This window comes from Oreochromis niloticus, linkage group LG23 (assembly GCF_001858045.2).
Source record: "Oreochromis niloticus isolate F11D_XX linkage group LG23, O_niloticus_UMD_NMBU, whole genome shotgun sequence".
In the NCBI taxonomy this organism is placed as follows: Eukaryota; Metazoa; Chordata; class Actinopteri; order Cichliformes; family Cichlidae; genus Oreochromis; species Oreochromis niloticus.
In genome coordinates this window covers 6,974,577-7,001,097 of record NC_031986.2, presented here as the reverse complement: position 1 = coordinate 7,001,097, position 26,521 = coordinate 6,974,577, and the positions used below count along the sequence as shown (strand labels likewise).

The 26,521-nt window shown below is 41.1% G+C and overlaps 1 protein-coding gene across 2 annotated transcripts in view; it reads left to right on the top strand.

Moving 5' to 3' along the window:
* Positions 1-26,521, top strand: part of mgat5 (alpha-1,6-mannosylglycoprotein 6-beta-N-acetylglucosaminyltransferase) — a 112,546-nt gene that overhangs the window by 21,177 nt on the left and 64,848 nt on the right. For both annotated transcript variants that reach the window (XM_003440854.5, XM_013268931.3), the window contains exon 3: positions 7,866-8,030. In XM_003440854.5, coding sequence (XP_003440902.1) covers positions 7,866-8,030 — 165 coding nt within the window. The remainder of the gene's footprint in view (positions 1-7,865; positions 8,031-26,521) is intronic.

Sequence of the window (26,521 nt, the reverse complement as noted above, 5' to 3'; positions counted from 1 at the left end):
TTTAAATTGGATAAGTGAATAAGAAAGTGGATCTATGAATTACATTTGAAATATGTGGTTCTGATTGGTAGAAATCCCTTTAGTACATGTATATTGAATTCCCTGTTTTCCTTCCTAACTATAATTTCTTTCAAGCTCATTTCTTCAAGCAACTTTAAAGTGGACATTGTGTTCCTGCTTTATTAAGTCTCCTGTTTTAGTTTTCAGTGTGTAAAATGTTTCAATTATATTTCAGTAGATTGCAGTCAACTGACTTCTGTTATCTTACATCTCACAATTCAAGGGCATAACCCTAGCTACAGTGGCTGCTACAGAACAAACATGTTTTAGTTATCCAGGAGATGATCAAAAACATTATAAACATGTCATACTGCATAGTGCCAGCTGGCATGTTTCTGCTGCTGTTTGGCCTGGATCTGCCCCAGAGTCGGTCCACTGTTTACCTCAGGTGTCAGTGCCGAGTGAGAATCGTCCAGCTTTATTTACTCTGGAAGAAGCTGTAAAACTTAATGAAAGGAGTCTGATACAAGTCGAAAAGTTAGACAAGCTCACTTCTAATTTATGACACTGATACTCAAGTGAGTTGTTAAGGATATGCTGAACTGTCAGTAGCGCTGCTGTTTTCATTCAACTCATTCACTGTTTCAATTCAGTTACCGTTAGACTCTTTTAGCCTCTTTTAGGTGGCAAATAAACTGTGAGAATGTAATCGAGCTGTTTATCAGAGGGAACGTGTGAGTTCTATTAAGATGCTTCTTTGTTGAAGGGGACCCCTTAACACATAGGTATAAAGTAAAGTGCAGACACAAATTTAAATGTCACTCCACTGCAGGCCAAAGCCTACAACCTCTCTTCTTCTCCGTATGACCCGTCTCTGGCCACATATGTAAAACGTGATTAGCCAGAAGGGGGATGTGCTTCCATTCTAATATGGTGGGAGAACGTGGCAGCAGAGAAGTCACTGACTGCACCTTTCTCTTTGTCTATTGTTATTTATGATCATGCTAGTAGAAAATGTTAGGTCGCTACAAGTGCAATGAAAGCTTCCCATCAAGTGAACATAATGTTATGAGGGAGCGAGCAGCTGACAGGGAAAGCAGAGTTTTTCAGTCATGTCATTTCACTTGACCAGCCAGCGTCAGTTTTAAATGTGAATAAAAAGGCTGTTAGAAATGGATATGATTGGATATGAGCTTTACTCTACTGCCCTTTCCAAAACTGATCCATGGAACTAGTTGCAACAATCTGCTGTTACCATGTAGCTATCAAGCTATTGTGGATTTCTTTCATGGTTGGGAAACGTATAAAGCTCGTGTGCTCTGTGCTTGGCCTGGCAGCCTTGGTATGTTGCTTTTCTAATCATCTTCGTCCTCTCTAGGATGGTAGGTCACCGTGTGCCTCCCTGCTCTTTGCTACATTATGTCAGTCAGACGGAGCCCACTGCTTGGCTGGGTTGAGCTTTTGGTTGTGGATGATGGGAAAGAAGAGGGGTTCCTGATAAGTGCTTTGGGCCTACGTTTCTGTGTAATCACTTCTTTTTAATGCTCACGAGCCTAATGAAATGTCCCAGGTGATTCTGTAACCACATCATTGCCTAGCTTGACACTATTGTTTATAGCAGAATGAACTTCACTATGTTTATTGCTGCAGGGTTTGTTTTTGCAAGTGCATCACCGTAATAAGAAGAATGGAGGCCGGCAGAGATGTTTCCCTAGGTGTGCCATTACTCATCCCGCTTACCTGGCAGCACATTTAATGCACACAAGGACAGGTCGAAGCATTATTCACAGCAACACACAGCCTAATGAAGGTTTCTGAATCACAATCTCACATTTAATTATAGTGAAGCCTCACATTTAACTATAGTAATTATAGTGACAGATATTACTTCCTCACTTGATAAATACTCCTATCGATGCTACTCTCCATATTTTACTATAAATAAAGACATGATGGTGGTTATAGTCACTGATGTTTTCCATTTCCTACTAAGCAGATGTGCTGGTGTTTATTAATGTTCCTCCAGGGTCAAGGGCTGGGATAATCCCCCTAAAGTTCTCAAAGTATTCCAATTTAACTTTCTCAGCTCATGCTATGATCCAACTCGCTGGTGCTGTGATCTAGATTCCTCAGAAATCGGATGTCGTAACTTTTAGTGCTTTCCAGAAAATGTCAAAAAAAACCAAACAAACTGAATTTGTTATGGTTCTTAGCAAAGTAGAGCCATTCACTATCATTAGCAAAAAGCGTAATGTGTACGTTTTGCATCTAAACCCCCCCCCACATTCATGGCTAGAGCCTGATCACTGCTCTGCTTGTGACTTGTGTATTTTTGACTCACTAAATAACAGTTGCAGTATAGATTAAAAGTTTAAAGTTCTACTTATGTTTACAGTGTTGCCATCTTGGATCGCTAACTCGGGCCACGTTGGTCTGCTCCGACTTGGGAAATCCGAGTTGAGTTGGCACTGAGCGCTACGACATATTCAAGAACGCACCACAAGTTCAGCTTTAGAAACGCTCCTACCTGCAGGTGTTGTTGCTCAACAGAGAGGGTATAGCTACTGCCTCTTCCAAATCTAATGATTTATGGAAAGTGGCAATCTTTATGCATATTGACAGCCTTGGGTTGATATCTTTTCACAATAAACTTGGCAACAGAGAGTCTGATTACATAGTCCACTGGCTTGGTGTAAGCCGGGGCTGTTGCTTTTCTGAACAAAACAAAACAAAAACAAAAAACAAAGGATAAGATCATATAAATACGTTCTAAAAAAGGAATGTTAACTGTATCCTAACTTCATCAAAACAGTCTCATCTTGACTCGAGGTTGAAACAGTTGCTTTAACAGTTTGGCAAATCCCATCAGCATCAGAACTAAAGCAGCCAACTACACCGCACTGATTCAAATTTAGTTTAAATTCAGATTTGTATATGTGTCAGGGTTTACAAAGCATCTAACCTTTTACATGTGGCATATCACATTGAGCTCCAGTTTTCATTAAATACAGTAAAGTGAGCACAAACCTCCCATTTTGCCCTGTCAGCCATGACAGTAGAGCACAGAGAAACATGGCAACATCAAGAATAATCCCTCAACTCTAAGTGTCATTACTAGAGACACTTAGGAATTTTAAAATGTCAGCTATGTTGGCATTGCATATATTAACATTGCATAAATATCAATAGCTGTACCTTTTGTCTAGGTGCCTGTCTGGTCTGTGTGTCTGCCTATTTAATACTGGTCCCAGTACTCATGCTTAATGGTAATAAACACAATAGGTAAATTACCCTACTGGCTTGCTCAGGTAAGTCTGGTTTAACTGGAGTGACCATGGACAGTGTTTGGACTCTTGTTGTGCAGAATATTTAACATATACACACTATAATTTCATACATCTGTCACATAAGATGGAAGTTTCTATCTTTTGCTCTCCTATTGGAAAGACGTACCAAATGAAATTTTAAACAAGTCTAATGAATCTCTGTGTTATTCAGCCTGAAGTCAGAAGGCACAGGCCTCTGTTTCTGGGGTGAATATATTATGTTCGGCCCAATAGCTTGGCATGGCTACTACTCCAAAGCTTTCCGTTTGGGTTCTTCCTGGTGTCACTGAGCTGCTCTCTGTACATCTGCTCCTCCCAGCATACCTCGGCTCGTCCAAATCAGACAAATGCTCTGGCCTTCACACGAAACATACTGGTGGTGCCATGCCAGGCCTCGTTGTGCTATTGCCAATCCTTCTGACGTGATGAAAAATGGCGTGTTAAATGCATCATGGCGCGGGAAAAAGTGGTGCTTGCATGTGACAGACAAGCAGCAATTACCATCTTCTGAGTAAAGCAACCCCGAGCCATTTTGGATTAGTTCAGTACATATTTAAGCCAATATACAAATAATATAACTGGCTATGGCTTCTAAGAGTATCTCAGACCTTTTCTCTCAATGAAAATTAGCAGGCGTAGGCGTTTTCTCTTTGTTAAATACATAAATGAATATTAGCGACAGTTTAAATGTCATGTTGTGTTCCTGATGTTGCTTTATTTAAGGTATCTTTATGTAACCTCGCTTAGCTTTGCTGGCTAATATAAATAACAACTGTTGGCTGTAGCTTCAATGCTATCATTGTTTGCATAGCTGTATAATGGCCTTTGGCTCGATTGGTAGTCATTAGCGTAACCTTTTTGAGTGGATGTATTCATAGAAGCGGACTTGCGTCTGTTACCTATGTACCCTTGCTTTTCAATGGTAGGGGATACTCTGTGCTCTGAGTAGCATTTCCAGCAGCTTTACACAACTTAACATTTCTCTGTAAATGCCAGTGCATTTGTTACAGGTTAAAGTATCAAGACAAGTACCTTGATAAATGGGTCCAAAAATATAGTATTTAAGCATTGTGACTGTGCTAAATATAATCTAAATATGGCCTCATCTATCTCGCTACTGGTCAGGAACGTTCCTACATGTTCTGCCATTTTGCCATGGTTGTGTTTTATGGAAGTAAATTTAGAAAAGATTCATGTGGAAATGAAGACCAAAAGACAATGTAATCTTGAAACCACTATGCTTTCCATTTTGTGGTAATTAAGCCGTAAAACATTGGCTGTTGCGCTCAGAAGTCAAATCATCTTACAGGGGCCCAGCCCAAGTTCCTGGACTGGGCATGTGTTGTTGGTAATAATATTATTTTAAGAAACTAAGGAAATTATTGCTGAATTATATTAAAAGTTCATATAGACACTTGTGGCTGTGTCAAGATGTAGCTTTTTGGTCATCTTCTAATTATTTTCTAGTGCACCAAAAAAAATGTAACATTTATGGCTTTGGGTACAAACCTTAACTGTTGGATGAAATGCCATAGCATTTTCCCCCCACACTTGTCTCCTCCTGAGGATAGATTGGGATAGCTCGGGTATTTATACGGTGTTTTAATCAGGTCAAAATTTAAATGACATTAATATTTCACTTTAACTCATTTAACTGCAAAAACTGATGGTATTTTCTACAGACTCATGTTTAAAGAAACAAAACAGGAGCACCAAAAGGTCACAAAACAAAACACGAGTCCAAAACCAAAAACACTGGAGCCCAAGAAAACCGAGTCCATAAGCAGTTCGGGGGGCCGACCAGGAGGCCAGCAGCACAGAGGTCCAAAACAGTTTAGTTCAGGAGGCCGACCACACGGAAGGCAGCGGCGGCGACGACACAGGCCAAGGGAATCCGGAGGCCGACCGTGCGGAAGGCAGCGGTGGCGCAGGGGATGGGAATCCGGAGGCCGACCGTGCGGAAGGCAGCGGCGGCAACGCAGTTCAGGAGGCCGGCCACGACTGCAATGATGTCCGGCCAGTGGTCTGGAACGTGGCCGGTGATGCTGAGGTGCAGGACGTGGACCTGACGGCAGTGTGGCAGCCATAGGACCAGATGAGGCAGGAGCTGCTGGTGACGGCGTGGAAGCAGCAGGTGGTGACGCTGTAGGCTGGAAGGGCCCCTCAGTTCTCCTGAACTGCCAGCGGCGACAGACAGTGGCATGGGAGCCGCGGAGTGCTGGATTGGCCCGTTCAAGCTTCCAGCTGGAGCTGATGCAGGGCCAGAAGGTATTGAGACCCCTGGCTGAATATGTAGCTGAGTGGCAGACTGGATGGGAGACAGGGGTACTGGGGACTGAACTAAGGGCGACAGAGCTGCAGGAGACTGAACTGGGGGCAGCTGAGCTGGTGACAGAACTAATGGCTGAGCTGCATGCAACTTAAGAAGAGACTGAACTAGAGATTGTAGTGGCGTTTGTGGTGAAAGTAGAGCTAGTAGTTGAGTAAATGGCTGAACTGCACACTGGGGAGAAGGCTGAACTGCAGACTGCACTAATGGCAGAGCTACGGGCTGAATGACTGACTGCGTAGCATCCTGAGCGGCCGAGTGTAGTGATGGTTGTGGTGGGAGTGAAGCAGGTGGTTGAGTGGATGACTGAGCTGCTAAGGGCAGCTGACGGAGCTTCTGGCTGGGTGAGAGCAGTCTCCGGAAAAACAGTCACAGCAGGCCAAGAGACGCGCTGGTGGTGCGGCCGCCACTTTCTCCTCGGAGGTGGCTCCAATGGGCCGAGTAACTCCATGTCCGGAGGGGCCGGGCCGCAAATCCTCCACCGAGCCGGGCAGGCAAGCGGTAGCAGCTGGGGGGTGAAGGTGAAGCTCATTGAGAATAAAGTCCTGTATGAGCGGGTGAAGTACACCCAACAGCCAGGGGAGACCGGAAATGAGTCGCTATAGCCGGCTCCCTACAGCACAACGAAACTCCTTCCCTGAATGCTCCAACCAGAGGTTAACTAGCTTCTCCACAGAATAAACAATGTCTTCTAGGAGCTCCTCAGACGGATCAAGTGGCACTGGGTCCATAGTGGCTGGTTCGTACTGTCAAGATCTGCGAGGCAGATCGTCAGGAGATGAGAAGTGTGGACCCAAGTGCAAGCACTGACAACTGAGTAACTGAATGAGTTTTATTTTCAGGGAAAGGTGAAGCACAAACAAAAGTAAAGCATCGCAGGGAACTAAGCTAAACAAAGCCTAAACTGGGAGCAGCTACAAAACAATAATACAGAGGAAGAAAAGCCTGAGACTAGAAACCTGAAAACCTGGAACATGGAGAAGTCCAACAGGGTCTACACAGGAGACATACAGGTGACGATACACAGACGAACCAGCAACTAACACAGGCAAACACAAGGCTTAAATACACAGAGGGGTAACGAGGGAATGAGACACAGAAGGAGGGCACAGCTGGGAGTAATCAGACATGACGAGACCATGGGGAAGCAAAACTCAATACACTGACATAAGATACCGATCTTGATGATAATAATAATAATAATAATAATAATAATAATAATAATACATTTGAGGGTGCCTTTCAGAAACCCAAGGTCACCTTACAAGAAACACAATTAATAAAAGGAACAGTAGTCATAAAATACATAAAAAAAAAAAAAAAATAAAAGAGGAAATACACAAAGACGCAGACCAGAGGGGGGAGAGAAAAACACTGAGGAGCACGAGGGAGAGCACAGACATGACGAGCTGGAGAGACATGGAATAAAACACGAGGGGAAACCCAGTAAACTAAACTGAACAACTTAGGACTGATAGAATAACTCCAAGAACAACAAATGACGCTGGGTCAAAGTGACCCAGGACCATGACACTTAAGCTGGAGGTCCAAATTTAAAATAAAAAACAAACTAAAGCGGTAGGACATTAGTCAAAATCCTAGGAGCGACTCGTGCCACTTGGTGACTATCCCACACTCAGATGGCAGCTGGCGATAGTAGTCCTTGTTCAGCTTCGTCAAGCTTCGTCAAGCTACACGTGAACCACCTGGCAGCCGATCACCAGAGCAGAAGAAGAACTACCATCTCGCAGTGTTGCTAGCTACAGTCCAAAGTTACAGCTTCTCTTTCTCATTCCACAAGAGCACTGAGCAAATATCATATTTTATGGATTGAGTAAGTGAAGAAAAATCAAAGGTACACTTGCCTATATCTATCCCGTAGTAACAGTATGACTGCCACCACACAGTTTAAACCTCAACTGTGCAGTCGTACCATTGCAGTGGTACGACTGCACCACTGCAATGACTGCACTGGTTTCTAGCCTGGTTTTTATTCCTCTCCCTTAAAATGTTTGCTTTAGTCACATTACACTTTCAGCTTTTAGAAGAAATCCCCTGTTGATGCCATTCCCACCACTGTTTAGATAAAAGTTGATTTTGACAACTTAAGCTCTTTCACAACTTAAGCACTGTACTCCGACTCATGGACCTGACACACCGCTTTTTTTTTTTGCTGGAGAGAAATAAAATTTAACGTTCTTATTTTGCAGACCTGAAGAAGACTCTCGCAGTCCTGCTGGATAACATCATGATGAGGCTGGGCAAGCTAGAGTCCAAGGTGGAGAACATCTACAATGGCACAGGGCCCAACCTGAGCAATGGCACCAGCACTATTACACCCAGCGCTCCAAACTCAGAGAAAATAAACGTGGCAGGTATGTGCTGCAGTCTTCTTTTGCTTTGGAATAGGCCTAAGTGTTTGTGTGCATGCTGTGCCAAGGTGGGGGGCAGTCTAAAGGATTTATCTCGCATTTGGATTTGTAAATGTTATCAGTACAATCTTAGAATCAGAAATCTTCCTGGCTCCAGTGGTCATTGATCCTGTGCCACTTAGAAAGACTATAAATGTGTCTGTGCACTCATCCTTTTAGAAGTGTTTGATACATACACAGTACTGAGAAATGGGAATAAGCTGATTGTGGCCGTAGAAAATGTCTTTAAAACGACTCTAGTCAATATCTTTCCTGCGGCATGCAGCTAGCTAAACTTTCCCAGTATTGCCACTGCACTTTATGGGTCCAGACCGCATGCTTGGACTTGATTCAAATAAGGCCTGTGTTCACGCTGCATGACCCTTTTATTAGTTTTCATTGATTTTCCTGCCAGCTTTCAGATGATGAATTCAGCCCAGCTGAGAGAATGAGGTGTTGGTTTTTCTGAGACCCCTCTGAGGGACTCGCTCTCAGTTGTTTGCGCAGCATTAAGTAGTAGGAATGTGAAGCTGTACAGCGAAGCAGTATGTGCAGAATTGGATTAGACTGATTGAGATGTTCAAAGAAACACTGGCATTAGTGTAATTCTAATGAGAACTGCTGTGCTGCCGCCATCATTTTGGAAGTGCTGATGTGGCCTTTGTGAATTTGTTTTTTCACATGACAAAGGATGGTAAGAATACGACAAAATTATGTAGAGTTGAATGAAAGTGTGAGTGTTTGTGATGAAAATACTTGTCAAGGATATAAACAGACCACTCACTCTTATAGCAGTAAATTCAAAGAGATACAGTGTAGAACATTTGAAAGGCAACACCGAGTAAATTACATGACAAAAGTGTGTGAAATGAATGTGTATTGTTTTCAGAGCTGTCCAAGGAAATCTAAGTTAGAGTCATATATACGGGCAGGGCAGTTTCCTCCAGTGAAGAGAACATAGATCACCTGCCCAGAGATCTAAAAGAAAAGGCAGCGTCGGATTAAAAATCTTATGGCTGAGTAACTAAACAGATTAATTGGTTTTTATTGTGTTTAAAAACTGTTATTTCATCTTCTTCTTCTTTTTTTTTGTGCTTTAACTATATTCTATAACTATATATGTAACGACCCTGCACAGGCCTGTGGTGAGCCAGCGTAAACCTTGGATGCATCATTTTGAGACAAATGCAAATTAAAAAAGAAAATCTGATAATGAAAAAACAGTAATCAATATAGTAACGATCCCAGACAGTGTCTGACTTTCAGAATTGCTCAGTTTAAAAAAAACAAAAACAACTCACTTTCTCTTCCTGTTTCTGTGATAGTCAAAGCCTGTTTTGCAGCCGTTCTAATACAACATCCTTTCACCTACCTTGGTTTGTTTGCCTGGCACTAAAGCAATTTTCTGCTCTTCTTTAGCGTCTTTGGAAGGTTGCCTTTGACTGTACCTCTCTGAGTTCTCTGCTCTTTCACTAATAGAAATGTTTGTACAGTGAAATGACTCAAAGATGATGTAATCAAAAGCCAGAGGACTCGGGGCTTTTTAAAAAAAAAAAAGAGAGGAAAAAAAGACAGGGATCGTTTTAAAAGAAGCTGTTAAAATTGGTATTAAAGCCGAAATGTTTTGCTCATTGGTTGATTTAGTTGATAGTTGATATTCAGTCGATCAAGATTGGCAAGTTAGTGTTATGCATTGAGTCGTCTGGACATCTTTCAGTTCCTTGAAGACGTTTCACCTCTGATCAGAGAAGCTTCTTCAGTCCTGAAGCTTCTTGGATGAGAGGTGAAACGTCTTCAGGAAACTGAAATATGTCCAGACGCTTTTCTTTCCAAGCTCCTTAGACCACGAGTCATGTTGTTTCTCATTCAGGAGCTGTTCTAATTTTCAGTAAGCGTATTAAAACCATTGTGCATATTCTTTCTCATGTTAAAAATAACAGGAGTGTTTTTTTGTTGTTGTTTTTTTACTTGGCATAACAATACTGCAGGCTCTTTGGGGTTGCATAAGGTTCTGATCTGCCGTTACTGTGTTACCTGTAGCTGATGGCAGTATTTACACCCCCAACCTGTACAGAAACTAAAGCCGTGTACTGCTGTGTGCATGGCTGGCAGCAAAATGAATTTTAGCCACCAAACAGAAGGAATCAATATCTGTTTTAGTGGATTCTATATTTAGACCATTTTCACTGCTTCACCTGCTGTCAGACAGGTCTTTACGATGAGGAAGCAGAGCTGTTACGCTCCACCAGACTCCATTGACAAAATGAGGAATTTCGCCTCACAAAAGATTTGAGCTGCCTACTACTGCTTTGATTGGTTATTTAGTGGTGTATTTGAAAGTAATAGTCAAATCAACAGTGAAAGTATCGAGCATGACAGTTTTCTGTGAAATAATAAAAAAAACACAGTTTTTTCTCTGCTGAGTTTTTTTTAAAAATTATTTCGCAGAAAACTGGCGCTGCTCGATACTTTCACTGTTGATTTGACCAGTACATTCAAATACACCACTAAATAACTGATCAAAGCATGTGCAATGGTGTCTACAAATCAACAAACTTTGCTACTGCTGCCCCAGATTAAGATTACATAAATGTGTCCTGTCAAACTTTATTATATAAATTTTAGGGGTGCAACAATACACAAAATTCACGGTTCGGTTCAGTTCGATACTTTGGTGTCACGGATCGATATTTTTTCGATACAAAAAAAATGTTCATGCCTTTTTAATTTGTCATTTATTAAAATTATAAATATATATTTTAACTCAAAAGTACAGTTTTTAAATTTAATGTTGCTGAAACAACAAAATAATTAAAAAAATAAATAAATCTATCAGATCGAGAAATCACTCATCTTTGGAAAAGAGAGTTTATTACAGAGAAATGGCTCTTTCCAAAATAAAAGCTATACTATACGCTTCTTCTGGGGTATATTCTCAGCAGCATATTAAACATATCAGGTCCCCATAAGGAGAATCATGTGCTGACGGCTGTCTAAATGACTTGGGTAAAGTTTGTAGCATGCGTGCTTGTTGTTTTTGTCTGCTTCCACTTGTCTTTGCACTAGGATGATGTTGGCGTAAATGTGCAGTCATATTCGTTGTGTTCCCACTAGTGCTGTCAGCGTTAATCTCGTTAAAATGACACTAACGCCATAACGCCGCAAATCTCCGTTAACGAGTTACCACGGATCGCCCCGTGCTTGGGGCTGGACGGCGTCAACACATTAACAAGCTAACTGCGCTAACGCACTAGTTCCCACCAATGTAATTGCGCATTGCGTGGCACATCCGACATACTGTTTTACTTTTGTCCATGACGCGCTTACCATCAGGGTCATGCTTCACATGAAAACCAAGATAGTTCCAAACGCCAGATCTGAATGAGGGTGGGGGAGGTTCAATTTCGGCTAGCGTTGAGGCAGTTGCCATGTTGCAACGAGCTTAACTTCTGTCTCGCTAGCTTGCGCTGCGCTCAGTGGATCTGCACTCAACAGTGCAGCCTAGGTGGAGTAGTCGAACGCAGATCCACTGAGCGCTCAACACAGACAGCATCGTCAGAAGAAGAGTTGATAAAATAAATTAAAAAGTTTTGTATTGTTCGATACATATGCGTACTGAACTGAAAGCACTGTATCGAACGGTTCAATATCGATACGAGTATTGTTGCACCACTAATAAATTTATATCCATTGTTGAAACAGCAGCACTGTCTTGCTCTGTGGAGTACAGATGGAGACGTGAGGGCAGAGCTGCGCTGGCACAGCTTTATGTAATACAACATCAAAGCATAACCATATCAACAATATTGTCCCATTCCATCTCCATTATGAAGATATATCTGTGCATTGATATATGTAATCAAAAACAAACAAACACACAAACAAAATGTAATATTATGACCCAGTCCTAAATTTGAGCATAAAACCTTGTCATTAATTACAGCTTAATTACATTTTTGCAAACCAAGGAATTAGCAGATTAATCAGTAGGTAATTGTAGCTGTGGCTGTCAGATAGTGAAGACAAAGCTTACATATAATTACATGGAAATGGAATTAAAAATAAAAAAAATAGATGTAATATTTGTACAGGTTTATGGAAGGCTAGACTTCTTAGATGGAGCGGGTTTTCTGACATTAGGTGGCGGTTAATGAGCTCTGCCTTTGCAGGCAGTCGTGATAAAACATTGTCAGAGCACTCTTGGCTTGAACTGTATGGAACACCAGGACTGCCATAATGAATTAATTAAATACACCATTAAATAATTAATTACATAAATATTTACGACACGTAATTAATTAATTATTGACACATTTAATTAATTATTGACATATTTAATTAATTATTTATTTATTTCACATTTTAATTAATTATTGCCACATTTAAATAATTATTTAATGATGTATTTAATTTATTTATTTTGGCACAGTTGACTCCTTCGGGTCTCACCATGAAATAATTTTATCTGTCAACCTCACCCATCAAACCCAGGGGGCGGGGTTAACGCTGATCGAGTCAAAACCATTGCTTTGGCTTGGTGGCCATTGTTTTTAGCACACAACAACCGGCATGTGGAAACTAACAGAACTGAACTTTGAAAAACCCTGTTTGTGTGTCACCAAATACCGTTTTAATACTTTTTTAGCCGAGAATGTAGTGGTTTAATCTTCATTTGTCTGGTCGGTTTGTAAAGATAGAGCCTCTTCTCAAAAGTGCTTCGATGATTTCGGAGATGTCTGCCCAGCCCAGTCTCACGGCAAGCGTGGGATAGACCCGCTCACCTCGCAAGCAGTCGAGCTGTTATTACCACCGACAAAGCGCAGGCCCCGGTACACAGCTGCAATAACCCCCGCTGACACTGACTTCTTTTACTGAGGTTATATTTATCGGGTTTTTATTTCCTGACGTTCTTATGTGTCCTACGTGTTTCAGTCGCCAATTCTGAATTATAACTAACATTAAAAACATGTTTAAGGAGGAGAGAGAGCAAATAAATTCGATTAACAGCTGATCTTTGGGTTTTTGTTCAGTAATCAGCGTGACCTGCGTATAAACGCATAAAAGAGATAACGTTGGTGTTTCCGTCATGTAGTAACTGCTGGCTTTAACTGTACAAAGGTTGTTCGACACTATGAAACACATACAGACTTCATGATGTTCGGCTAATATTTTTATTGTGAATATTAATCATGAGGGTAAACGGCCCTGTACACCACGGAGCGAGGTCAGCATGTCCACGATATCTTCAGCTCTCTGAGTTAACACAGAGTTTCCCAGCTGACTAATCTAACGGTCATCTACGAATATGTCACGGGTCATATCAATATGATTTTACAGAAAATCATCCTTATTACTGCCAACTATTCCAGAGACGTGAAAATCTACAGCATAAAGAACAAAAAAATATAGCAGTAACACTGTAACAGAGATGAACGCATCAGTTTGTCGCAGATCAAAGTGGAATGAAAGTGATTGGTTGAACAGGTGTTTGTGATCTGTGTTTTCTGCATTTTCATCAGCGTCAGAGACTCAGCAGCAGATTAGACTAACAGTTATACATTTAATAAATCACCAAATTAATACACGCAAGAAACGAGCAAACCTGTTCCGACAATTTGAGTTTGTATTCCCTCAGCTGCAGACTCGCTGCTGTTTAAATGTTTGAGAGGAAGATTAGATATAAAGCAAACGTCAAACAGACTCGGTCTGCATTCACATTTAATATGAGGCCAGGACGTATAGTGGCTGTGTCCTGTTTTAAGATCATATATGTAAAATTGTTGTCTGACCTCCGTCGATCCAGCCGCTCAGAGTCCGTGGCTGTAATGTAAACAGCTGGCACAGCGGAAACCTACCGGCGACATGAGTGTTTGTTTGTCATTGCAAAAGAACTGTCTGAATGGTTAACTGAAGTTAACTTGGATAAATTATAGTTAAGGAGTATCACAGATAACGCCCACGTGAGCTGTGTGACTGTTCACCACTACATTGAAATAAGTAGGCTATTACTGAAATACACGTGCTATATCATAAACTATGATATAAATAGGGAGGTCCTATTAACATGTTTAGTTTTAAAGGACACCTTCCTGCCTTTAGTCTCATTCATGAGCAGTATTAGTTTTCTTCTAACATCCAGAAGTCTGCACCATGTGTTTCATAGTTTGTAACAAGCCTTTGACAGTTAAATATAACATGACCGAAAAAGCAAAAAAAAAAGAAAGAAAGAGAAAAAAAATCACACAAATTATATGTTAACCTCATTTATTTTTAGTTAAGTAAACTCTAAAAATTCTAACAGACAGCTGGTGCTTAGAATACACTTGAATAACTATTAAAAAACAGATGATGTAATATTTCTGTCCAGTTTGCAGTCTTCATGATGAACACGCTGTTGCAAACTCTGCTCCTCTCGATGGAAATGCGCCTTCTCTTTCCTCTTTGTATAAAAACATTTTAAAAGTCAGTTTAATCTCAAAATTCACTGTTAAATCCAAAACACACCAGATAAAGAAAAGCGAATGGTTTAGTCTAACACATGTGCCAGTGAACCATTAAAGGTCTGTAAAACTATGCAGTTATGAACGTAACTTTAACCTGAGCCAAACTGATTTGGCCGTGACCCGACAGACAGAACCTGAGTGAATTAAGTCCAGTGTTTAACCACTGAGAGCTAAAACTCAGGTGAGGTTTCAAAGCTGTGTGCCGGTGATTTGACATCAGCTGCTGATAAAGTGGGTTCGCCTATAAAGTGCTCTGTAGGGAAACAAGCTCCAGCAGCTCTGCGCTCGGGAAAAACTATATTTACTTATCTTGTGCAGAAAAATGCGCCGACATTGCGTTATATCGAGCACCGGCTGCCCAGTTAAACTGTGACTATCACCAGGTAACGTGGGCGTGTTTCTTGAATTAGCAGCAGGTGTTAAACAGCTGACAGGTGAGAAGGAGGATGCATGCAGGTAAACTGAGGACCTGTTGAGCTGACCGCTGGTGTCATTAGAAAAATGTCAGCTCGTTCTTTATGTTACAGAAGCACAGAGACACAAGATCAGGCGGAAAGAGACGATCGTTCGGTGAAAATGAGAATCTGCGAATGCAACATGTGGAACACGGAGAGTGGAATATGTAAACAAACCGGTTAACGTAACACCCCCCCCCAAAAAACTAACAAACAAACTAAAAAGAAAAAACAACAGTTAAGCTGGAACACCAAGGCTGTGAACTTGGTACACTCAGCTGACTGTTAGCAGAGCTAGTGACATCTCTGAAAACATCTGAGCACTTTTGCAAACATGTTCTATGTTGACAACCTGACTAGACATGTGAAGATTAAGCCACTACATTCGCGGCTAAAACACTGTTAAAAGTGTAGTTGGTGACAGAAAAACGGGGTATTTTAAAACCACCACCATTGCTGCCTGTGATTTAGAATTCATTCTGGGATACCTGGCTGCCCCAAGTCCACACAAGCAATCGATTATCTAGGATCGACCTGTTTTGACTTACTTTGCACGGCAACCAATCAAATGTTAGAGAAGCTGCACGGGCAGCGTTAACCCCGCCCACTTAGTTTGATGGGTGTGGCTGACAGATAAAATTATTTCAAGGAGAGAGATGAAGGGCCAAAATGAATTAAATAAATAAATAATTAAATAATTAATTAAAACTGTCAGTAATTATTTAAATGTGTTATTAATTAATTAAATGTGTCAATAATTAATTAATTACATGTGTCGTAAATATTTATGTAATTAATTATTTCCGATTTTAATTAATTATTGCCACATTTCATTAATTATTTAATGGTGTATTTATTTAATTCATTATGGCAGTCCTGGCGTTCCATAGAACTGCCGTGTTCCACAGAAATCGTAGCTGGACCTGTGACTCATCTCGGTGAACTTGCAGTGGCCTGTTGGCCTAAAACAACCAGTCGCACCCTTCAGAGACATCTGGAGCCTGAATGTATGTCAAAGCTGACAAAGCTGCACCAATGTCTCTCTTGGCAGTTGAACTAAAGGCCCCGGCTCTCCAGAGCCTCCATCGGAGCATGTCCCCTGTCTTGGAGCAGGGGCTGGCAGTGCTGTTGCCAGCTCCACTGGCGCTCCTCCCTGACTGGAACGCAATTACAGAGATAAGAATCTGGACAGTGGGTGCAACACGCCTGCCTTTCAGGGAGGCTGCTATCAAGATGGAGCTGAGGTGCAGCTCTGGGACTGTGCCGTTTCCACCTCCATCGGATACATTTTCCTTGCTAAGGACTCTGACATGTCAGGCACCAAATGGAGATCCTGTTATTTTTCCTGGCTTTTCTTCAGCCTGGCTTTGCATGCAAAACAGGTGCAGCTTTACTGCATACTCCAAGCTTCCATTTAAATTTAAGGCCAAATTTAAAGCACACCTCTTTCCATTACTGTTGTGAATGTGAATTGTCCTGGTGGGCGCTTTGCACACAGAAATTACATAAATTAAAAGAACCTTTTTAGATCAGTGTCAAATTCATTTACTTTATGGCCCACCAACGACCCAGTTTGAGCTCAAGTGTGCCAGACCAGTAAAAACATTCATAGTATCCTGTGAGAATCAGGTCAGATAGCATAAAATAATATAAAAAGCTTTTAAAAAAAGTTTAATGCATTAATTAGATAACCTTCACCTTGGATTCAGCTCTTAGGCTGAATTTGAAAAAGATAGCCTTCCCCTGGCTTATCTTTGGCTTCGTGTTTTAAGTTGTTACCCTTGAAATGGCTGAAAACTCAAATAAGGTTTGCAGCTTTCAAACATGTTATTTCATTTCAATGTTTTTGTATCGTAAAAACTCTGCATTCTTACAGAGAGAACCACAACAATAAGGGCATTAACCCATGAACTAGCATTCTGTGAGAGTGGGGAGCAAGAACTCCCCTTTGACCGCAAGAGACTTCCAGTCCAAGAGGTGCAGCCATCTTCCACAACCAACTGGTGGTTAAATGGAAAGAGGAAACAGAAAAGAGGCGCATAGAGAGACTACAAACAAAAACTATTGGAGCAAGGAGTCTTTAATTCCTCACTCCTTTAAATCTCACATTGCTGAAATAAAAATGAACCAGATCTTTAGCCACATAAGGCCATGAATGATTTGCATACAATGCTGGTAGTTCCCTGCCAACTGTTTAGTTTGTGAAGCGCTCCTTCTGTCTTGAGATCGCAGCTGCCTTGCATTGTGTGTTGTACAAGCTTCATTAGAGGTTGAGGAATTACATTAACATGGTACAATTTTTCTTCAGCCAAAGACAACAGTAACAGATGCCTCTTATAGTGGCCTTTAGATTGCTTCTTAGCAGTAAGCAGATGGGACCTGGTCAAACTGCATGTGATGCCATGTCTCACCACGCTGTTGCTAATGTAGCTAATCAACCTCTCTAACCATGTTTCATCCAAAGTTCCTCCCCTGGCTTGGAGTCTATGTAATCTCCTTCTTCAGACACACACACACACACACACACACACCCCAGACATAGAGATGGATGTAACGAACGGTCAGGTGGTGATTTGCAGCCATCTAACTCTCACACGACTCTCACTTGTTCCGTTTCATTCCCCCTGCGATGTATTTCTCTTCCCTTTGCGAGTGTTTAAGGTTATCAATGTCCCCTCCGTCTCAGCCACGCCGCCGGTGATGTTTGGCTGATTGGCAGCTCGCCGTCTCTCAGACGCCGCCGGCCAAACAGAGATGCTTGCATTCACCGCTCGCGGCATCTTTGCCGCTTTGTCTCTTTCAGCTATCGATCGGCTTGATTTTCTGTTTAATGTTCTCAGTGAAAGATGAGATCCTAGCCTCAGTATCAACAAAGGAAAGAGGCGAGGATAGTGCTTCTGCTGGGAATTGCTGGTGGCCCTCTTACTGTGCCTTATTTTCTTTTTATTCATCTGCTCGATGTTCCTCATTTTCCAAAGCCACCTGTGTGTCTAATGTACCTCACAACAAAACCTCACTATTATCAGTTTAATAATAAATGAATTTTTTTTACTTAGGTTTAGATTAGACTGGATACCATCTTGGTTTTGAAGGTCTGTATACTTGGTGTGCAGATGAATACTAATAAAATACACATGCAATCCGATTCATTACTAATAAGTTGCAGAGAGATGCTATCCACTCCCACACACTAAAATCCTCCCACGAATCCTGACTTTCATCACCCTAAAATCTTTGAATATTGCATAGCAACATAAATGAAACCAGAATTTGAACTATTGCTTTTACAGCTGTTGGATTTGTGTTGTATTTCTCAGTGTTTTAGTTTCGCCTTTCAGTGTTTCTTACAGATTTACTTTCTAGTTGTGATCGTGGCTGTCAGTACTCAGCTCTAAAGCCTTGGTATAGCAGCACGGTAAGCAGTGAGGATTGCTTTGCACTAATGTCTGCTGACTATAGTCGCAAACTAGAATGCAAGATAGTATCTTATGTCTTACAGTGTCTCACAGGTTAGAGCGGACATGGATAAATCTTATAACAGAAGCGCTCAAGACCAAAATTTAGCATTTAAAAATCTAGCATCATCTGTTTAGCATGTTGCTAAAGTGCACCGGTACCTAAAGGCCTTGACGTACCATTCAGTCTCACCTATTCTTAATGCAGTCATTCACCAACCGACTTTAATCTCGACTTTAATTTTTAAGGATACATTTTTAAGAGTTCAGCTTTGATGTGGCATTCTTGGCAGAAAGTCGCACTCTGCTCTACTTCCTCCACATCTTGTGCATACCTGTCTGTTTTAGCTTGACGTGGGCTGAGCCTCTCCAGGACTTTTCCCACTCGCACATGTTTGCACGTCAAGCACAGCAAACTTCCTCCACTGTGACTGTGATTGCCCCGTCTGCATACTTTCATTTCTGTATGGTATCTGTCGCAGCAAACTATGTACTCAAGTCTGATTTTCAATGAATGGACATTCAAGTTCTGCCATATGATAGTCAAACTCGTGCTATACTTTTGCAAGCATGCCTGGAGTCACTGTAGCTGCTGTCAAGCTACAACCGGCAACCACACAAAACTCACCAATCCGCTCCTTCTAACAGTGCGTTCGATCATTAGCAGTGAACAGCTGTAAAATTAAAGCAAGTTGAAATCTGTGTGTCATGAATAAGATACTCCATGGATAACACATCTGTCTCTATTAGATTAGATAAAAGGGAGTCATGATGGCCAGTGCAGTTTTATGAAAGTCCCCCCACCTCAAAAAAAAGTTTTCCTGTCAGTGGTTTGGTTTTTTTGGTTTTTTTAACATTAGTTTTAGTTACAGTTATCAAACATCAGCAGTAACGGTCTCTTTGGCACGTAGCCCATCTGAAGGCTCTTTACACATACAGATATTTTTTGTTGTTGTGAGTGTAAATCCACTCGTGTCGCTTCTTTCCCTCCACACTTTTATTTCTCTATTTCAGCCCTTTATCCCACAGGCAGGCTTGTACCCTTGAGGTCTTGACTGGGTTGAGTGGAAGGAACATCTGGGGCTGATGCACCATTGGCTGCAACACGTGCATCCAACTTTTTCTCCTTTGTTTTCGGCTCTCATCTTATGACTTCCCTCTTTTTCTTTTTTTCTCCTGCTCAGTGACTGTTTGCACGGAATCTGCTAATTATGAAATCTGGCAAACACTGAGAGTTTAACGGTGTGTTAGGTCCAAAGTGCCATACCATATTTTTCTGCTTTTACCATTTCTAATTCTCGTCCCTCTTGTTTACCTTCAGTCTCTTCATGCTCCATGTTTTTTTTTTTTCTTTTTCCCTCTTTGTATGCTGCCCTCTCTCCCCCCCCTACATCCTCTTCCTCTGTGCCAGTTTTGCTGCTCTGCTGGTTCAAGCCGCTGCTCCGGCCCTATAGGAATATAATGTGCTTTGACTCCTTCCACCAAATATCAACCATTTCCCCAGGTGTATTTTATTTTATTTTTTTTTAAATTTATTTATTTTTTAATAGACGGGTAAACACACACACACACACACTCCAGTTTTCATTCACTGCAGCTGCAGATTTTTCAGGATCCAGATGAGAGAATAGAGCAGCAGGCACACATGAACGCAGAGCTGATGCAATACAATCCTTTTTCACACAGAGACTGACTACTGCATTATCGCCCGTGCTTGTTCATATTCGCGTTGCATATTTAGACACCCATTCACACACAACAGGAAACCAAATTCTCTGCATATTTTCCTGCATCGTGCAGCTCCCTTCCTCTAAGGCCGTATCTTGCATTGTAACACTGGTCGCAGAGAATGCATGTGTCTAGCAGTTGGTCAGAAAAAAATCAAGGTTTCAGGCCTTGCAGAGGAAATGGAACATCTGCAATAAACTTGCTGCTATTTTTAGTCTAGTTTCTCAGGTCTGTTTAAAATCTGTCATCAAAACAGCGAATTCTTTGAAGACACAAGCCAGTCTTCACAGCCTTGCCCCTCTAACCACAATTGGTAGAAATCAGCAGTGGAACATTAGTCATAGCTCAGCAATGATGAGAGCTAATCACAGCTTTCTGGCAGCCCTGTGTCCTTGTGTCGCTTTTGGTGCAAAATCGGCATCGTCCTCTATTTTCGGAGGGAACACCGAGCTGATCAGATTGCTCGAGCACAAAAGAGGGATTGATTACAGACAGACTTTGGGTTCTGTGCAACAGAGGAAGGGAGAGTAATAGGAAACTTGGTGTGGGCTGGATGTTGGGGTTACGTGGGGAAATTTGGATTTGGTTTTTTTAGCCTCCAGCAGTTTGCAGTGGAACACTTGTGTGGACCAAAGGCAGAGAGACACATGTGTTTTGACCACTTCCAAACACGTGCCGCCTCGTATTGGGAAGCCCCTCTGGTGTGTGTGTGTGTGTTACCCTGCTGTGGTCCCTTCAGGTGGCAGCCTGGCCTAAAGAAATGGCTTTCAGTAGCTTTTGGGAGTTTCATTTAAGGCAGGGGTGTCGAACTCCAGGCCTCGAGGGCTGGTATCCTGCAGGTTTTAGATCTCACCCTGGGTCAACACACCTGAATTAAATGATTAGTTCATTACCAGGCCTCTGGAGAACTACAAGACATGTTGAGGAGGTCATTTAGACATTTAAATCAGCTGTGTTGGATCAAGGACACATCTAAAACCTGCAGGACACCGGCCCTCGAGGCCTGGAGTTCGACACCTGTGATTTAAGGGGTGCAGGTCAAGTTTTGCAATATACACAAACACTGTAAACGCAAAAGCTGTCCGTAATCCTTCTATAATCCTAATGTTTACATTTTTTACATTTTGGAGTGATGTAATTATTTCTTCAGTTGTGTATTTTTGTGTATGAATGTTGTGGTTTCCAAAGTTTGTGTAGCCGAGAGTGTAAATGTTTCGCCAACATAGCTAGGGCTCGTGTAGCAATTAATTGCCTACCTCTCTGTGTTATTCGGGGTTATTAATAAGCTTTTAATAAAACGTGATTTCCTATATGAGACATAGAAAAGCTGAGCAAAAACTGAACTTTTTACACATGAAGAAAAGCTTGTGTACAACAAATGTAGGTAAACCCTTACCTATATTTGTTTAGCTCTTTTACTTAAGCGCGCAATCTCAAGATAATATTAAGTTGACTTGTCCCACCTATGCGTTGATTATAATAATATTTTTTGTCCATTTTTCTTTGAGGCAGTGAGTTTACACAGTTTATAAAAAATGCATCAAATTTTACAGTGTACTCAAAAGTTAGGCTTAAACTTTGGTGTTTCTGGCATTTTCTACTTTAATAATAATAACAAAATTTTGTTTAATAATGTGAATGAATGTGTATTAGGTATATCCTGTACCAGAGGTTTTTAAAAAATTTTTTTTATTGCATTTACATGTAGAATTCACTTAACACTGGTGTAGTCTCCATAAACATACGCATCAACACATCTTTGTGCTTGTTGTCTTGGTAAATTTGACCAAATTTAAAAAAGCCTAAAGCTAAGGACATTAGTATTATTATTTTGTACCGTTTCAGTCAGTGTTTATTTTTTCCTAAAGTTTACGTCTTTAATTTCATTTTGTATTTCTTTTAACTAAATATTTCTCACAGTTTTGAGTTTTGATTACAATAAACTTGATATCTGCTTCTCTTGGTGTGAGGCAATAGCAATAAAAGAAAGTAAGATAAAACTGTTAGCGTGTTCCTTATTTATAGAAATAAAACTTTCTAACAGGTAGATATAATTGAGTTGACTTATTAGACAATTATTAATTTAACTGTAATGAAAAGGGACAGGTGCTATTAAAATATTTTTAAAGGTGAAGCTTTGAATGAATCAGTGTGGCATTGATAGAGGGTTAGATTTCACAGGTTTAATGTTTAGTTTAGTGTCGCATGTCACTTCCTCATATATAACGTCACACAGTTTCCTCTTTTCTGTGTGAGCTCTGTCATGCTCTGTCTGCAGCTCTCAGATACAGATCTAAAAGTCACAGGAAAGTAAATGAAAACAGCAGAACGGAACATTAACATGTATCACGTCTCAACATGTCTCATTCCTAGAAACCCTTAAGGTCAGCTGGTGGCATCCATAGCGTTAACTTTGCTGTCCCTTTGAGATCCGCACTTGAACCCAAGTAGACAGCTTACAGCTGAGTTAAAAGTGAAAAGCAGAAGCACTGTTAACAGGCTGAACAGGCTCATAGCCTAAGGAGATGGTGGATAATCAGCTTTATGATAGGGTTTGTGTGAAGCCAGGCGAGCCAATGAGAGTTTAGCTAAGTTGAACTTGTTCGTAGCACTCCCTGATGACAGTCGCTGATCTCTCCACCTGCACAGCTGTCGATTCTCTTTGGTGACGGCGCTCGTCAGCCTTCCTCGTGTCTAATTGATGAGCTGCTGCTGAGATGTACCCTCGCTGATACCTCTGCTTCTTCTCGCAAAGTGCATCTAAAATTAGTGTTTCTAAGCGAGTGGATCAGAGGACACGGCGACAGAGGATATGCTGCACTTCTCCCCTCTGTAATTTAATTTTTTCATTTTTATTTTTCAAGCTTTTATCTCAGCTGTCACCATGGTGACAGTTAATGCATCATATGCTTTAAAATCGCTCATTGCTCCAGCGTCTTTGTTTAGCTAATTGTATTGTTGAGAGTTGGATTCTTACCGTCTTGCACTCGCACAGCCCTTCTCTTTTGCATGCCAGTTAATTTGGTGACTTATTTGAGTCCCACTGACCAAATTATGCCATTAAAGTAGGGCCTTGGCACATGTCATGTTATCTGAGCGTTTTTAGTTAAGAACGCCTGAGAGGGAAATCAGTGAGAGTGAGATGGATAGAGAGAATAACAGAAACCACATATAACATAAACCAGATGTCTTCAATCCAATTCTGGAGTTGTCAAATGTCAGATTACCTCATGGACTTGGACAAACACACATACACACTGGGACAGGGAACGGAAAAAAACCCTCTGTGTGTGTTTGTGTGTAATATCGCATATTGTTCAGAGATGATGCTATTTAAGGGCTCTCAGATGGCCAACACTGTGTGCTGGGAGCTGGCTAATGGTGACCTCAGTGCTGGGAGCTCTTGTGTATCTTATGCAAGGTGGAGTGATCTCATCTGTTTTCTTCCTCTGTTCTCTGTATTTTTATTATTGTGAGAAAAAATCTAGAACGAATAAATCCTTTTTGGGATTCATTTTCACTACAAAGGGTACAAAAGTGTAACCTTTATTTTGGCCTGACACACCCACCACTTCCTGCAAGGTTTAGCCAATCAGAAGAAAGCAGGCTTGGGTGGGAGGTATAGTCTTGTATGGGGGCGGAGTCAAAACTGCAGCCCATGAAATAAGGAATATTTTTGAACTGTGAATCATGCAAAGCAACTCTAGTAGAGTCTCTGTACGAAGAAAGGAGGTGAAAATGTACATAATATGCTTGCGTTCAAGAAAATGCCTTTTATTAACGTGGATACATAATTATGTGATGAATTACCAGAATACTTGATGACAGCTTTACCTGACTTTATCTGGTTAACTCATTAACTATTTACATATCTAACGTACCACTTTTATTTTAAAAGCAAAAGTAAAAATAATAGTAAGTATGTTTGTTTAGTTTTTTTAGCTCTCTGTTTGTATAGCCATCCCTCACAGGGTTGCTTGTTTCTGTTAGAAATAAGCCAGGTTATTTCCTAGAATTATGATTTAAAAAAAAAACCAGCTTTGTGGGTTGTTCTTGGAATACTCTTTAAAGATGTTTGTTGTTTGAAGCTCCATGCACTGCTTCCTCTTCCCTGCCTCTGTGTACATTAGACTGAGGTGTGGTTTGCTGCTTGGCTTTTCACCTCAAATTGCTGCTTAAAGACGTCAGTGATGCTTCACATCATCCGATTCAGCGTCAAGCTGCATGACAGCTAGGAATTGTGAGGCTTATTTCTACATGAGAATTTCTTTATTTGTTTTCTGGTCAGTAAAGGGCCTGCTGATGCACCTCGACACCGTGCCGGGCGGGGTTGCTTCGGCCATGCTTTTCCCAGCTTTAATGTGCAGCAGTAGATGATTTGTGCTGAAAATGATCGTGCTTCTCTGTGAAGCAGGTCATTTTGTCCAACCTAAACGTCCCTGGTGTAGCGGAGGTGAATAACTAGGAAATTACTCCTTTTGAGGCAGCACCACCTCTTCTACGTTTGATCATGAAAGGAACTATATTTAGGTCGTCTTTGGAAACGGCTCCTTCCACTTCATTAAAGCTAGGAGAGAAGATTTGCCTGGTGGCGTTGGCGCTTGCTGACCAACTGGCTGAATGTCAGGCTGCCTCTTTGGGTGCTTGCTTGGTTGCCCTGTTGGGTTGGTTGGCAGACTGACTGGGTGGATGGAATGACAGGAACTCGCTCTGTCTCTTGCGCGCTGCACAAGATGGCCCCGTCACCAAATAACAAATCACAAGTCACAAGTGTTTAGCTTATTCAGTACACACAGCCAGCAGACTGTGATTTACAGAAGAGCAGGGAACTCAAAGGAAATAAACAAGAATGATGAAAAGAACAAGATACATTTCAAACGTAGCCCAGATGTTTTCGCACAAGTGTGACCCTCCCATGGGTTTGAGAGCTACAGCTCTCTTATTTTTCATTTTTTCTCTTATTTGCTTTCCTCATTTTTGCTTTGCTTTCATAAGATGTCATTAAGTTGTAACTCTGGTATGTGAAATAGTAAGGGGAATTAGTTTATAGTGACTGCATATTTTAATAAAAGTTATTAAAAAAATAGAAATTTAGCTTCATTGTAAGGGCAATCGCATCGCTACAGGAAGTGATGTCAATTTAGCATTTGGTCCAACATTGAGTTTTAACGATATAAGTATTTTAAAACCAGGACTGATATTTGGTGATTTCAAAATCTGATATTCCGATGGGTCAGCCAATATTTCTTTCTTTATTGTGACAAATTAAACATAAACAGATTTCCACAAAGTGCATAAATTTTCTTTTAAGGGCCATTATGCTAATTATGCAAATGCTGATATCAGCCGATAAATCAGTGGCTCTCCAGTCCTACACTGTCATTATGAAGAAAGCTCGATTCTCATGGTGAGTTTAGGCCAAAAGCAAAATAAACATTTTATATCCTTCAGTACAGTCAAGGAGGCTCTTATAGCAACTGGAAGGACTACTTTGTTCCAAAGTACATCTGATAACAGGACTTATCAGAAACGTAGCATACAGTGCCATAACCTTAACTCATAGCACACAAGCATCTTACTGGCATATATCTTATATCTCTATCTCTTTATGGCTGTGTTTATATGCCCATCTAATGTTTAATAGTTCAGACAGGTCCGGCCTCCATTATTCGTTTATAGAAGGCCAAACCTTACTCTGGCTGTTTGTTGCTCAGCTCCTGCTGTTCTCAGAAACAAGAGGAGGTTTTGATTGTGTCCATCTTTTGTGAGATGCTGGAGTGGCTCTCAGGCCTCCCACTGCTTCCCTCAGTTTTCTGCAGAGCAGTAACTTCACATGAATTGCCAAAAAAATCTTGTGTGTTGTGCTTCAAGATTACTGTAAGAAATAATGTATTTGGTGTAATTAGTCGGCCCAAGACAAAGAACTGTTTTTCTGACTGGTTTGCGGTTGTACCTCGGTAGGAATCGTGGTAATCTTTTCCTTATCGGGGGTCGTAACGGAGTCCAAAAAGTGAATCTGTTTGTGTGATAGTCTTTCTGACTTTCTGCTGTTTTGGTGTGTCAGCCCCACTAACTTTCTCTAGGGGCGTTCTTATGGAAAGCACCCAATTTCTGTCCTGCACTTCGGGTGTGTGTGAAAGAAATGTCAAATCTTAGCAGCGGAATGACATTTCATAAGGTCAGAAGTTGTTTTGTGGTGTGTTACCATTACCAACTATACTAACGTTGACATATCACAATCAGGTATTTCTTCTTTTAAGCTTCTTGAAGGCTGAGTGGCTGTTCTGGCAGTAAATCAAGGCTATCGTTGGCTA